We start from the raw sequence: 13,842 nt of genomic DNA, 5'->3' as shown, positions 1-13,842 counted from the left end.
TTCATTGTGTATCGGTGCTCCTCGATAACTCGTATTCGCTTCCCCCCCTCCCCCTCCACACCCGTTTTTCACCGTTTCTTGTTCCTGTGCTTTTTTTTTCTCTTTGTCCCCTCATCTCACTGGAGACGCTCACCATAATTGATCCCCAATCTTTTATGCGCCCTACCACCCCCAGCACACGCGTCTCTCTCGGGTCCTTGTCATTATCCCTCTCTTGTTGTGACTGCCGCGTACCTGCTGCACATCTCACCCCACTCGTCCGTCACCCGCGACACACACACACGCACACACACACACACCTGTTCTATCTTTCTGATATATGTATATGTATATATCATTATTATAGATTTGAGCCATGCCAGGCGAGAGCTATTCGGACAAGGAGCTCGACAGCACCTTGGCAACGTTGGCTCCGATATTCCTCGACGAGTTCAAGGTCGAGAATGACGCAGATGTTGAGTGGCTTCTTTTCACCTTCGCACCTGGCCGTGTGAACTTGATCGGTGAGCATGTGGACTACATGGAGGGCTGGGTTTGTCCGGCGGCCGTGCTGGAGGGTACGCATATTCTTGTGGGGCGCGTAAAACACCTCCAGGATGAGAAGAAGCCGATGCTGCGCTTCTACTCGACATACACGAAGGAACACTTCGACCTGGATCACCTCGGTGGCAGCAACCACAACAAGGCCTGGACAACTTTTGTGCGTGGTGCCGTTACGCTGCGACTCAACCGCCTGGGTGTCGCCATCGACGACCCATCCCTCAGCGGACTGTGCATGGTTGTGCACAGCACCCTGGCCATGGGAGCGGGGATGAGTGCGTCAGCCGCCTTCGGCGTTGCTCTAATCCACTCCATCAATGCTGTGGTCACGGTGCGCTACCAGCAGGGCCCGGTCTCGAGCAGCCGCCGCTATTGTATTTTACCGGCGCTGCCCAAGGAAGAGCTGGTGGAGCTGGCCAAGGAGGGTCGTCGCATTGAGACGGAATACTGTGGTGTGAATATTGGCATCATGGATCAGTTCATTTCTGTCCTTGCCGAGACGGATAAATTCATGTTTCTAGACTGCAAGAACCTCACCTTCGAAACAATCGACACAACACCGCTGCTCGGCAACGGCGAGTACTCGCTGATGTTGATCGACTCGATGATCAAGCACGAACTGATCGGCGGAACGGCCGATGTCTACAACGCTGTTCGCAGTGATCAGGAAAACGCACAGAAGAATATCAGCCAGCGACGCTACGGGGGTAAGCCGTACTCCTTCTCCATGATGGTGCGCAACCCCGAACAGTTCGGGTTCGACGGTGATGCCGAGAAATTCATGGAAGGGTTCAAGCCGTATATGACGCCCGGAGAGTTCGAGCGCGGCACCTACCAGATCATGGAGCAGCTGCGTACGTTGGAATTTCGCAGGCTGAACGATGCAACCTCGCCACTGTCACGCGAGGAGCGCGTCAAAAAGGCGGGTGAGCTTTTGAATGCGTGTCACGCAGGCATGCGTGATCTTATGAAAATCACCACTCCCGAGCTCGACTATATTCAGGAGCTCATCAACGAGGACGAGGACGTTGCAGGTGGCCGGATGATGGGTGGTGGATTCGGTGGCTGCATTATTCTGCTTCTTCGCAGCAGCGCTGAGGATCGCGTCCTGGCGCACGTTCGAGAGAGGTTCAAGGCCCGCTTCAACGTTGAGAATACCTGTTACCGGGTGAGGCGGGCAGGCAGCGGCAGCTTCGTTGTTTCCCTGAAAGGATGGAACTGCAGTGGTGGCAGCAAGCTGTAACCTCGTCTTGTCTAGCAGCCAGAGTACTTTTCACTGTACTTGATGCGTCTCTGCACGCCAGCGCAGGCTTCACTGCCGTGAGAGCAGCGGTACTCGTCCCCGATCCTGTTTTTGCCTTTCTTCGTCTCCCCCCCCCCCTTTCGTACTTGCACATCACTGCGGACGCTCATAACGGAGGAGGGGCAAGAGAGACGTGGCTCAGGGTGAGGGCATTTTGCACACACACTTGCCAATTTCTGTGAGTGAGTGAGTGAAGAACAACTTGAAGTGTTGACGAAGCCTACTTTGACACTATTCAATTCGATATATACATGTTTATATATATATTACTATTATTATGTTTTTGTTGGTTTGTTTGTTTCGCCGTTACCCCAACTCGGCTTCACTGTGAAAACGCAATGCTCCCAAACGCTCCCCAATTTTTCTGTTTCGTTCTTGACATCCACTGTTTTTTTTTTTCACGCCCCCCTCCCCCTCCCCCACTCTCCCTTTTTTCAAACCCCAATCACCGCTTTGTTCACGGATGATTGGGCAAATCGATCTGAACAAATCCTCCATGGAAGGTTACTTTTTTTCTTTTTTTTTTAATTATCGACTTCTCTCCCTTTTCGGACACATTTTCGCTCCATGATCGTGCCGCCTCTCACACTTTTCCCGGGCCCACAGAGACTATGGATACGATCGCCTCATCTTCTCTCCAGATACAAAGCATCTAGACGATGCTGAAGCCAATACGAGCAAGGATGTCGACAGGAAACGGGGGGCGGGGGGGGGCGTTGTTCCCAGCAGAGGACTCACCGTGAGGTGTCCTCTTGTAGCGGTGGGGGTACACGGACCCTTTTTGCACAGCCAAGCGTTCCGCGCATGTCTTTAGCAGAGGGGAGGAGAAGCAATAACAACAAAAAAACTACACGCATTGAGTTTGTGTGGTGCTTCGAAGAATGACAATGGACCCCTTTTAGCTTTCCGCTGGGGTTTCTACTCTCCCCACAGCTACAACCTCTCGCAGTTTCATGTAGGGCATTCCGCAACCTTAGTAGGACCATGACATTTTGACTGTGCCCACTTCTATCGACTTCTGTTTCTTGCCCCCCCCCCCGTCGCACCTCCCCCCCCTCCGTTTTCCTCGCCACGCGGTGCATCGCTGTGAATGGGCGTTTTTCTTTCATCGCAACTTTCTTTGCCGTGTTCATTCGACCAACATCTCAACACAACACAAGATGAGCACTTGAGCTGGTGTGAAGAAAGGAAAAAAAACAAGAATAAAGCAATCAGTGAGAGATCCGGGCCGCCAATCATAGTTCAATACGTGCGGTGTTCACATTGTGTCTGAGCGTTGCCCCCTGCCCCTTCTGTCCACTCCACGCCACTGCCGTCTGTCATCTCGTATCTCTGCAAACGAGAAGTCTGCTAGCTCATCCTGCAATGTACCGTCTGGCTTGCAAATTGTTGATGCGGCGGACTGCGGTAGCCTTCTCCGCTGCGACTACCATCGGAGAGGCGCCGCCGAATGCACTGACCCACCTCCCAGATGATGAGAGGATGCTGGTGGAGACGGTGCGTGCCTTTAGCCTAAAGCATGTTGCCCCAAGGACTCGCAAGATGGACGAGGAGGGCAAGATAGACCCTGCTCTGCTGAGGGAGATGTTTTCTGCTGGTTTGATGGGTATTGAGACCCCCACCGACCTTGAGGGTGGTGGGATGAGTTTTTTTTCTAGCATCCTCGCTATTGAGGAGTTGGCGCGACACGACCCCGCTGTCTCGGTCACGGTGGATGTACAGAACACGCTGGTGAACAACATATTCTTCAACAACGCCAATGATGCACAGCGTAAGAAGTACCTGCCGAGGCTTGCCAGGGGCACCCTAGGGTGTTTCTGCTTGACCGAGGGAGGTAGTGGAAGCGATGCCTTTTCGTTGAAAACAAGAGCAGAGAAAAGGGGGTCCAAGTGGGTCATCAACGGCTCGAAGCTGTACATTACGAACGGCGGGGATGCAGGTATTTTCCTTGTCATGGCAACGGTCGACCCGTCCTTGGGGTACAAGGGCATAACGTGCTTCGTGGTGGACTCATCCGAGACACGGGGAGTCTCGGTGGTGCGTACCGAAGATAAGCTGGGAATACGCGCTAGTTCGACGGCTGAGCTCCGCTTCGAGAACGTTGAGGTGCCGGAGGAGTGCGTCATTGGAGACGTCGGCAAGGGCTACATGATTGCTATCAGCAGCCTCAACGAGGGACGTATTGGCATAGGTGCGCAGATGCTAGGTATTGCACAGGGCTCCCTGGACATTGTGATGCCCTACCTATTCCAGCGCAAGCAGTTTGGGAAGCACATTGGTGACTTTCAAGGAATGCAAATGCAGTACGCTGAGTGTGTAACGGAGCTACACGCTGCTCGACTTATGGTCTACAATGCAGGCCGCAAGAAGCAGAATAGAGAGAACTTCATCCAGGATGCAGCAATGGCCAAGTACTTTGCCTCAGTGGTGGCGGAGAAAACAGCCAGCCGTGCAGTGGAGTGGGCGGGTGGCATCGGCTTCATGAGGGACTTCGGGTTGGAGCGCTTCTACCGCGACGCGAAAATCGGAGCCATCTACGAGGGCACCTCTATCATTCAGCTCCAAACGATTGCCAAGATGATCAAGGCGCAGTACGATCGATCTTGATCACTTTCACAGGCGTTCCATTGAGCATCCCTTTCTGCGCGGGCAATCGGTTCAGTAAGGAATGTGTGTGGGGGGGGAGGGGGCACGCCCTCAGACTCTGTGACGAGGAAAAAAAAATGAGTGAGACTTTACCGTGCGCACGACCGTTGACCGACACGTCGGTCTCGGAAGCGCTCGCCCCATATTCCCGCATGTTTTTCCGATGCATCGTTCGCCCTTGGTGACGACAAGGGTACTTGTGCCCGTTATCGGGGGCTCACTCGCCAAGCTAAGACGAGGGCCAGCTGCCCTTTGCCCCCCCCCCCGTGTTCACGTAGTGGTGCCAGGGCTCAAGCAGCTAGGATGTAGCAAAGCCAAAGAAAGAGAGAGACCGGTCTGGCGTGGATTAGTCGCGTCTTGGACTGCCCCGTGTTGCAGCAGCCTGCAGCCCTGAAGGCGTCTGTGCCACCGATGCAATGAGAATAGCGTCAACATGAGGCGAGCGGAACTCACCTGCCCCCCTCTCACCTCTAAGTCCGGTGACGGGGGAGAGGGGAAGGTGCTCAGCCACTTGTACAGGCGCATTGCGGGGAGGACAGCGTAATAGTATGGGATCTGGGGCAGCTACTTGGCTGCAGGGGCACAGGGAAAGAGGAGGTGAGGGAGGGAGGGTACAGTGCAGAGCAGAGGCTGCGCTGCGGGGATCGAGTCGGCCATGGCTCCGCTCCGCGGGCACAGCTCTTTTGCACCACGCGGTGACTCTGTGACAGGCCAGAGAGCAGTCTGTCTGGTGTCGGACGACTTCCAGACAACGGGAGGGGCACTGTCTGTATATATAAAGTGTGTTTGTGCTCTCGCAATACCTCCCTAACCTCCTGTTGTTTACCATCTCTGCACTTGAACCTTCGATCCACCACTCGTTATCGTCGTAGTTTGACAGAATGTTGAGCTCGTATTTTCTCTGTGTTGTTCGTTCACCTACAGTATGTGCCTGTCTTGGAAACGCTCATGCTGTGTGTTGTCGCTCCTCTCTGTCTGTTTTTTTTTTGTGTGTTTGTTCGATGTTCATAAAGAGGAAATACCAGACAAGTGGCACTCCAGAAGTACCGCATGTGTTGCTTCACGCCGTCAAATATTGGTTGGTAGCTGTCGTGTTGATACGCCTTGCTCTGTTCTCTCCCCCCCCTTACTCCCCCTTCCCGCCTTCCCACAGATGTTGGGGAATCCTCAAGCGAACTTCAAAACGATTTTTATTGTTTACCTCTTTTTCTTTGGTGTTTTATATCTAATGTGTTTGTGGTTTGGAACACGCCTGTCCTTCTCTTCAGCCCGTCGAATGCGGGCGTCGCTGGCCTATTACCTTGCTTTGCCTTCACTGCCTCTCTTCGAGCGATAGTGTGATGAAGTCATGGTCGCCGTTCCCCTCCCCCTCCCCCTCCCCCTCCCTTGCACACACACACACACACACAATGTTATATGCACGTTCTCTCTCGCCCCCTTAGTGATCCCGTGCATTAGTGTGATGTTTTTTTTCTCTTTGTCTTCCCCCACCCCCGTTGTGTGTTTTCTTTTTATTATTATCTCCCCTTCAACGCATATGTGTGAGCGTGTCTGCATGCCTTCACCATCAATACCAGGTTACTTTCTGCAATATTCGCAGTTTGCGCAGAGCTGCTTCTCGAACACAGGTCACGAAAAAGACGAACAACTACACCATCCCGACCCTGCTCCCGCCCCCTCCCCTCCCCTTCCCCAAAGCTCTACTGTTCTACGCAGACTCACAACTAGGCAAAAAAAAAAAATGAATCGGTGAACCCGAGTAACAGTGCAATGAATGAAGTCATGTCCATCGTAGGTATGATTGAAAGTGCGCAAGCGCCAACATCCCACAGTAGAGCGCTGCCAAGCCCCTCCCCCCTTTTCAGCTAGCTCGTATCTAACAGGACTGCACACTTCCTGGCAAGGAAGCAGACATGCGGTTTGTTCCGTTTGGGACGAACAAGAGCCACGGACTCGTGTCTGTATGGAACTCGGGTCAGAATGATTCACATGGCATACGGGGGGGGGGGGGAGGCGGGGCACTTCGATTTGACGTGCTGTGTGCCATGCCACTCCTGTCGGATCCCTACCTCTTCGTCTCCGTCTTCCATATGTCCTCGCAATTTTTATCTCCCTCTGACTTTTCATTGCACCGTTGCTTTTCTGTGTGTCTGCACCGTCAGAATAGTGCCATATAGGATCACCATAACCGGCAGGCAACTGGAGACAGTGTGGCGAAGCCCTTGAGCAAAGTTTTTTTTTTTCGGGTGACGCACACCAGCAGAACAACGTATGTAGTTTTTCACCGTCGCAGATTAGGGGAGGGGGTGCTCACAGACGTTTTGACCCGCCCTCTCTCCCACTCCACCACGTGTATGTGCGCGTGACGCTACTCTTCGCAATTCGCCATCGAAGATGTGTGGATGGAATTATATCCAGTGAGAGAAAAAAGATAACAATAGCCCCTTCGAATGTAATGCACAAGCGCATCGCGGGTCAACATGATCCGACCCGTCGTGACTCCGGGCATGAGGAATCTTTACGGCTTTTTTTCTCCTGAACTGGCATCTCTTTGTGCGGACTTTTTTTTGTTTTCTATTCCTCTATAAAATGATTCTCTGTCGTACAGAGCGGTAGGTCACCGAGCGCCTGGTGAAAAAAAAATTTTGTCAAGACCACACGCAGCATATCCGGTCGACTTTTGTTTTTACTTATTACACCCCCACACTCCCCCAAAAGTGCTTTTGATGTTGTCCCTCTGTTGGTGTGTAATCTCTGCCCCCCCTCCCCTCCCCTCCCCCGTCTTTATATTCTTCCTCATTATTTTTTGTAATTGTTTAGGCTCTATTGTTTTTCTCCGCTGGTTCGACTGGAGTTGGTTCGAACCGCGTATATCTTCGCCTGGCGACCTCTCACTGGTGCGCAACATCTCCCATCTCTCTCTTCCTCACCTCCTATCTTCCTCTATCCTCCTCCCTTGTCTCTTTTTTTTTCCACTGCTCGATATCGCGTGTGAAGATAGCACAGCTGCCCCTCCCCCCTGTGAATTGCGAAATGGGGGTGGCGCCACGTTCATGAGAAATCTTCCCCATTCACCAAACAAAAATTTCCCTTTGGCGAAAAGTGAAAAATAAAACGTGCAACGAGCCGATCTGGAAGCGGCGAACATTCTGAAAAACTCGCTCGGTTGACTCGTGAGCATCTGAGAATAAAACGAATGACTCGAAGAAGACCACCACGTCACCGACAGGTGACCGCTTTGGAAGTTTATTTCTTCTATTTATTTTATACCGTTCTTCGATGAACATTGAGCACAATAACGATACTCAAACAAAAAAAGAGTCGGAGCTCATCAAAGGAAGTCGTCATGAGGCCATGGATCGGCTGCTATTGATTATGTATCGCTTTACGTGCTTGGGCACTCTTCCCACCACCTACTATCCACCTGTTACTCCTCACACCCACATAGACACACACATACAACGAGTGTCGTAGGTATATTGTAGGCACAAGACCACAGAGAAAGAACCGATGGACGAGAAGGGCTGGGGTGAGGATGAGAAGAAAAAAACAAGACTAAATTCTGTTTTTATGCTTCTGCACCCATCCTCTACCGGGCCACCATCATAACGATCGTCACGGGGGCTTCCCCTGAGAGGCTTTGGTGTGTTCGAAAGTGGGAAACAGAGAGAGAGAGTGAAAAAAAAAACTACAACGAATTCGTCTCAAAGTGTTTGAAGCGGATTCGGCACCCTCTATTGTCGATATCTTGGCGCGGGCTCCCCCTTTGTGGTGCGGGAAAAAAACTTTTGAATCTTCACCTCCCGCTCCCTCCCCCTCCCCGTCTCTCCTCCTTCCCGCAGAGCCAAACGAGCGTGGATCCAACAAACGAATAGCAAAGAAAATCTATATGTGTACATATATATTTATACAGGCAGTCACATAGAGAGGAACAACACCAGGAACGAAAATGGCGACTCGTGACCGCACGAGTGAGTTCCTGCAGTACCGGGCTATCCGTCCGCGGCGCCCTGAAACGGAACAGCTGCTCGCAGAAGAGGAAAACATGAGTCGTATCTATGTCACGCCGCTCTGGGTGAAAAAGATGGCCGATGTACGTCGCATTGAGGATCAAATCAAAACTAGCATGACGGCGCTCGAGAAGCTGCGCAAGAACCATCTCAAAGTCGAGTTTAGCTCCACGCGTGACGAGGGCCGCGAAGAGGCCGAGATAGAGGATGCTCAGGACACCATTGATAGCCTCTTCAAGCAGAGCGAAAGGAGTGTGAAGGACTTGGACATGTGCTACATGCGTGATTTGCCTGATGGGGGCACCGATGCAGAGCTGAGTATTTTACGCAATGTCAAGATGTGCCTGGTGAACGAAATCAATAACATTAGCAAGCTGTACCGAGAGAGTCAACGGCGTTATATGATGGATGTAAAGAAGCAGCAGCTTGTTTCGCAGCGGTGGGCTGGCGGTGATCGACATAAAGCGGTAGAGCAGCAACTGGAGAACGATGCTCTTATGGACCAGTACCTTCAGAAGGGCATGACGCAAGAACAGGTGGAGACGATAATGCTGAACCAGCAAATGGCTGATGACCGAGTAAAGGAATTCGAGCGGATCTACAGCTCTATCAAATCTCTCCACGAGATGTTCAATGACATGAACACTCTCGTCATTGAACAGGGAGCTGTCCTGGACCGTATCGATTACAACATGACTGTTACACACACCCGCGTTCAGAGAGCCCGTACAGAATTGCAGAAGGCCGCGAAGTACCAGTCCGCTGGTGCTTTCAAGCTGTGCGTGCTCTTCTTGATGGTCCTCATCGTGGGTCTCATCATTACCCTCTTCTTCAAGGCCGTCATGTAACAGTGTGGTCGAGTGTACGTCGGCACCCCCCCAAAAAAAAAGAAAAATGCGTGCTCCCTTACGTGTGTGTGTGTGTGTGTTTCGTGCTGACATTGGCCCCTCCCTTGAGCACCGACTATTGTCTCCAACTCGAAGGGCACTGGAAAATTCCCTCTTTTGTTTTGCGCACGGTGTGTACTCTGTCCCGTTGAGGATCAGCGCTCCACATAGAGTCATTGATAAACCTGTGCTTCGAGTTATGACGAGAAAGTGTGTCGGTGAGGGGGTGGGGTGGGGTGGGGTGGGGTGGGGGGGAGGGGGGAAGCGGACCGGCGGACACATCGCGGGTCATGGAATTTGAGAGACGCTATGCTTTTGTTGCACTTTACATGGCTTTTCTGTCCCTCGATGGTGCTCGCCGCATCCCTGAAACAAAGAAGCGAGGACTCTGCGGCACTTGCTGGGCGCGCGACTTGGGCGTCAAGTGCTCTTCTTTTGTTTTTCTCCGCTGATGCGGCTCTCTCGCTTTGACCGTTTTTTTTTTTTTGCTCCCTTACCCAAGTATTGGTTTGTGCTATAATCGCTCTCGGGGCCTTTTGCGCAGAGCGAAGTATTCCTTCTCCTTCCCATTTGTTACTGGCACTTTCAATATTTCACATGCTTTTGTGACCCCCCCCCCCTCTCACCCACCCACCCCACTGCAATCCACCCCGGTTTTTGTCATTCCTATCTGGTGTCTTTTCAACCTCTCGCCTCTGGCTGCACGTATCCTCGCGTATACACACACACACACATTTTTTTTTCTGGAACCGATGTAATGGAGTTGCTTCGAGATCGGGAGTGCGGTTTGTGTTTGCGCATTTCCATGCATTCTGTCGTATGTGATAGCTGGTGGTTTTCGAAGAGAAGATGCAAGCAGACGTGGCTGCTTATCCTCGAACCTCTGTATGCGTGTCGGTATTCACTGCCCACACATCGAGAAAGAGAAAAAATCCTTCAACACAACCCCTTCTCTTTTTTTTTCTTATCCCGCTATCACCACGTCCTCCGAACCCCCAGCCTCTTAGCTGAGCTTTCCCATTCATAGCCCTTTTTTTTCTCCCTCCCCCTCCCCTTTCGATATCGTGTGACTTCTCACGAGTGAATTCCACATACTCCACGAAGCACGCCTTTCATGACTGGGAAACAGCCAGAGTGACCTGTCCTCTGTGAAATAACTTGTGGATCCTATTTCGCTGTCGCGTAACCGTCATATTACCCCCTTAGTCCCTGAAGGACGGCCCACTCCCTTGCTTGGAAAAAAAAAAAAGAATAACTCATTGAGTTTTTGGCGGCGACCATGAAGGTGGCGCCTGTCTACAGGAGAGTAGTGAAGCAGCTCTACACAGCGTGCCACACACGTCCACATTTCGTACAGGACATCCGGTTCCTTCTTTCTTTCCCTCTCTACACCACAGGCAATGAGGGTGGTCAAGGATTGCCACAAGCAACGTCCGCTCTTGAAAAAGGAAACACACTCGCGGCGGACGGTGCAGCCCCGGCTGACGCGTCAACCTCGCCAAGGTCATCTTCATGCGAGTTGGCAACCCGCGATCTCGTCGAGGTGCACCTCCAGCGTCCAAGCTCTGAGTGCTACCCTGTAGACCCAAGTGCACTTTTTTCGATGTGCTATAGGGACTTACACAATGCGGTGTGCGAATCTGATTCGGTGGAAGGTGCCATGAACCCGGTCGCCACACAGATTATGCGGTACCGCAACCTCCTCTGGCTTCAGGAGCGGCTTGCGCGCGTTCTCAGCAGCAAGACCCGCCAATTACTGGCCACATCCTTGAGTATATCACAGGGGCCCACAGAGGGGGACTTCATTCCAGATGAGTTTTTCGACAAAAAAAAGGCGCATAGCAGGGGCAACTCCTCCTCCTCTTCTGGCCCTTTGGCGCCTGAGCGGGCAGGAGACGCTGATATCGCCGGAGACGGGTGTGTTGCAGAGCCACCATCCACCACCGGCACATCGCCGCAGTCAGCGGCTGACAAGATGACCCATAACACTATGGCAACGTTTGCAGCCACAACCCCCCATGGTGGATTGACGGAGGCCGTGGAAGAGAACGACCCAGATATCGTCTACTCCGCCGGGGCGATTGGTCAGCAGCAAGAGGTGTTTGTCCTTCGCCACCGTGAGGCCTTCCCGATGGCAGCCCAGTTTCTATCCGGATTCCCCACGATTACGGCCTCTGAACTGGCGTCGTGCGCGTATCAGCGAGCATCACTGACGCAGTTGGTTCAACAAAAGTTGCCGACATCAACGACGTGCCAGAACGAGGATGTCAGTCTGTCCGTCTCTTTAGAGCCTTACGACGTGGAGTACACAAGCAAGGAGCATGCTGGGATAGGCTACTTCTCAGCTGCACACCGTCAATTTCGTGTGCGGTTTGCGCTCGAGCCTCACGCGCCACAGGGCACAGGGGCAGAGCGGACGGAGGTACTCGTAGTCAATTCATACTTTGTACGCCTGGACATGGAGCTGATGCAGTTGGTGGAGGAAGTGGGCTATCTGCACAGCGGCGACGTCCTCCGCATGCTGCGCGAACGCGACTACGGCGATCACTTTAGCGAGTTCATCGGCAGCGAAGTGGCTGAAGTGCTCGGCGAGGAAGTCTTCGTGGCACCAAATGAAGGAAAAAGTGTGACCGCAGCGGATTCGCCCGATACAAGCAGAAGCAGTCTGCCCTCGTTATCCACCCATGCGCCAGCGACTCCCGCAGAGGGCTCTCGGGTTTTCACACTCTATTTTGCAAACTACAGCGACGCGCCCATGGTGCTGAAGGGGCTGCTGTACTACAAACTTGGCCAACGTCACCAGTTGTCCCAGGCTCCCATCCGGTGTATCCCGCTCGGTTTTCTTCTGATGGAGGCGTAAACCAGTTCGAGGGAAGGGAACGACAGCTTCAGTGAAAAAAAAAGAAAATAGAAAAGAAGCTCTTGCGTAGGCATGAGAACAGGGATCTCTGTTGTTCTGTATGCGTGTGTGTGTGTGTGGGGGGGGGGGTCGACATACCAACGAACATCCCCGTGAATAAGAAGAGTGAATGGGAGCGGCTCATGAGAATAGAAGCCCCTGCCGTCACAGCGCACCTCATCGCTAACTGGCACAGCCAAGCAGCAGTATCGCGTCGGGTTCTCCTTTCTTACCTGGAGTACATGACCAGATGACGGCGGCGGCTGGAGGGGAGGGGGGAGGAGGGAGGGGGGAGAGAGTCCCCTTCCTCCGTCGATTCAGGAGACACTATCCCCTGGTCGGGGAACTCGCGCAGCCTTGCCACCCCGCTCTACTGTCGTCGAACCACATTTCTGATGATGGACAGATCAAGGATCAGCGACAGAGCGAGGTTGGCGGGTGTGTCTCCAAGAATTGTGAGACTGAGCACGCTGCAAACAACAACAACGATGACCGAGTCGGTCGCTTCAGCTAGGTGTGCCACCCCCTGGAAGATTAATAGGGTTCTTGTGTCCCCTGTTGGGTGGAAAACCATGAGGTTCGAGGCCCAACACATTGATTCCTTGGCATGAGTCGAGGGCGCTGGATTCAAGGGCGCACACTGGACGAACACTCGGCACCTTTAGGGGGCTACCGAGAAAGATATGTGCGACAAACACCACTTTTCCCAGGTATCCACACACGCTGTCAAGTCAAGCTGACTGACTGGTCACTCCTCCATCAAAGTGTGTAGATCTGCGTGATTTGGGGTGCTGGAGGGTTGATGATTCTCTTTTCGTGTGTTTATTGTTGTTTAACGACTGCCGCTCCCCTCCCCTCCCCACCCCAGCCGCTGTTGATATTGCCGGTGTCTCTCACATTTAAAACAATGTTTCGGGTGAGGGGAGCGAGTAGTGATGGATGGAATCTCATGCCGTCCGTCCTTGTTATCCCGCAAGGGTGACCGCACATACTGTCACCCCTAGCGTATTCTCTCCTGTTGTTTGTTTTTGATCTATTTCGTATCCACGCGTACACATACACACATATATATATATAGGCACCTATCGACAGCCTTTGTGCACACCACCACCACCACCACTAGGGGTGCTCAAACTCCACTTTGATAACCCGCCCAGGAGACTGTTGAGACTGCGTTTATTCGAGTGAGAATATGCCTTCCACGTGAGGCGAACTGTGAAGAAACTTGACCCAGGTGGGACTCATAAGAGAATAGGGAAAAAGCTGAAGGCTGTGGGCGAGAGGGAAGTGTGTGTGTGTGTTTCAGGGGGGCAGGTGCCCTATTTCTCATTGGTGCCGCTACTGCTTGTTTTCTCGCTTCTCTCTTTTTTTGTTCCCTCACTCCCATTCTACTGCCCCTCTCCACTCCCCGCCGCTCTTTCCTTGAGGTGATTTGTGTGATTATTATACCGGTTGTTCTCCGCTATCTTTCCCGGGCTTGCATATCGTCTGCCGCCAAGTTAGATTCATAAAGAGAGAGAGAGGGGGTGGGGGCGGGGAAGAGAGAGAGGGAGAAAC

At 52.6% G+C, this 13,842-nt stretch overlaps 4 protein-coding genes across 4 annotated transcripts; all 4 read left to right on the top strand.

Moving 5' to 3' along the window:
- Positions 1 to 355: 355 nt before the first annotated feature.
- JKF63_01270 (uncharacterized protein) lies at positions 356 to 1,783 on the top strand (the record flags this gene model as incomplete). Its single annotated transcript, XM_067897318.1, has 1 exon — positions 356 to 1,783. The coding sequence occupies one exon, from the start codon at positions 356 to 358 to the stop codon at positions 1,781 to 1,783; it is 1,428 nt and encodes a 475-aa protein (XP_067753475.1).
- Positions 1,784 to 3,208: 1,425 nt separating this feature from the next.
- Positions 3,209 to 4,450, top strand: JKF63_01269 (uncharacterized protein; the record flags this gene model as incomplete). The annotated part of the gene is made up of 1 exon (XM_067897317.1): positions 3,209 to 4,450. One exon carries the CDS (start codon positions 3,209 to 3,211, stop codon positions 4,448 to 4,450), a length of 1,242 nt encoding a protein of 413 aa, XP_067753474.1.
- A 3,988-nt stretch (positions 4,451 to 8,438) lies between these two features.
- JKF63_01268 (uncharacterized protein) lies at positions 8,439 to 9,347 on the top strand (the record flags this gene model as incomplete). The annotated part of the gene is made up of 1 exon (XM_067897316.1): positions 8,439 to 9,347. One exon carries the CDS (start codon positions 8,439 to 8,441, stop codon positions 9,345 to 9,347), a length of 909 nt encoding a protein of 302 aa, XP_067753473.1.
- Positions 9,348 to 10,665: 1,318 nt separating this feature from the next.
- On the top strand, positions 10,666 to 12,246 carry JKF63_01267 (uncharacterized protein; the record flags this gene model as incomplete). The annotated part of the gene is made up of 1 exon (XM_067897315.1): positions 10,666 to 12,246. One exon carries the CDS (start codon positions 10,666 to 10,668, stop codon positions 12,244 to 12,246), a length of 1,581 nt encoding a protein of 526 aa, XP_067753472.1.
- Positions 12,247 to 13,842: the final 1,596 nt, after the last annotated feature.

The sequence above is a fragment of the Porcisia hertigi genome, chromosome 35 (assembly GCF_017918235.1).
Source record: "Porcisia hertigi strain C119 chromosome 35, whole genome shotgun sequence".
Taxonomy (NCBI): domain Eukaryota; phylum Euglenozoa; class Kinetoplastea; order Trypanosomatida; family Trypanosomatidae; genus Porcisia; species Porcisia hertigi.
Note: the sequence above shows the minus strand (reverse complement) of the source record. Positions and strands in the feature narration are given on the sequence as shown.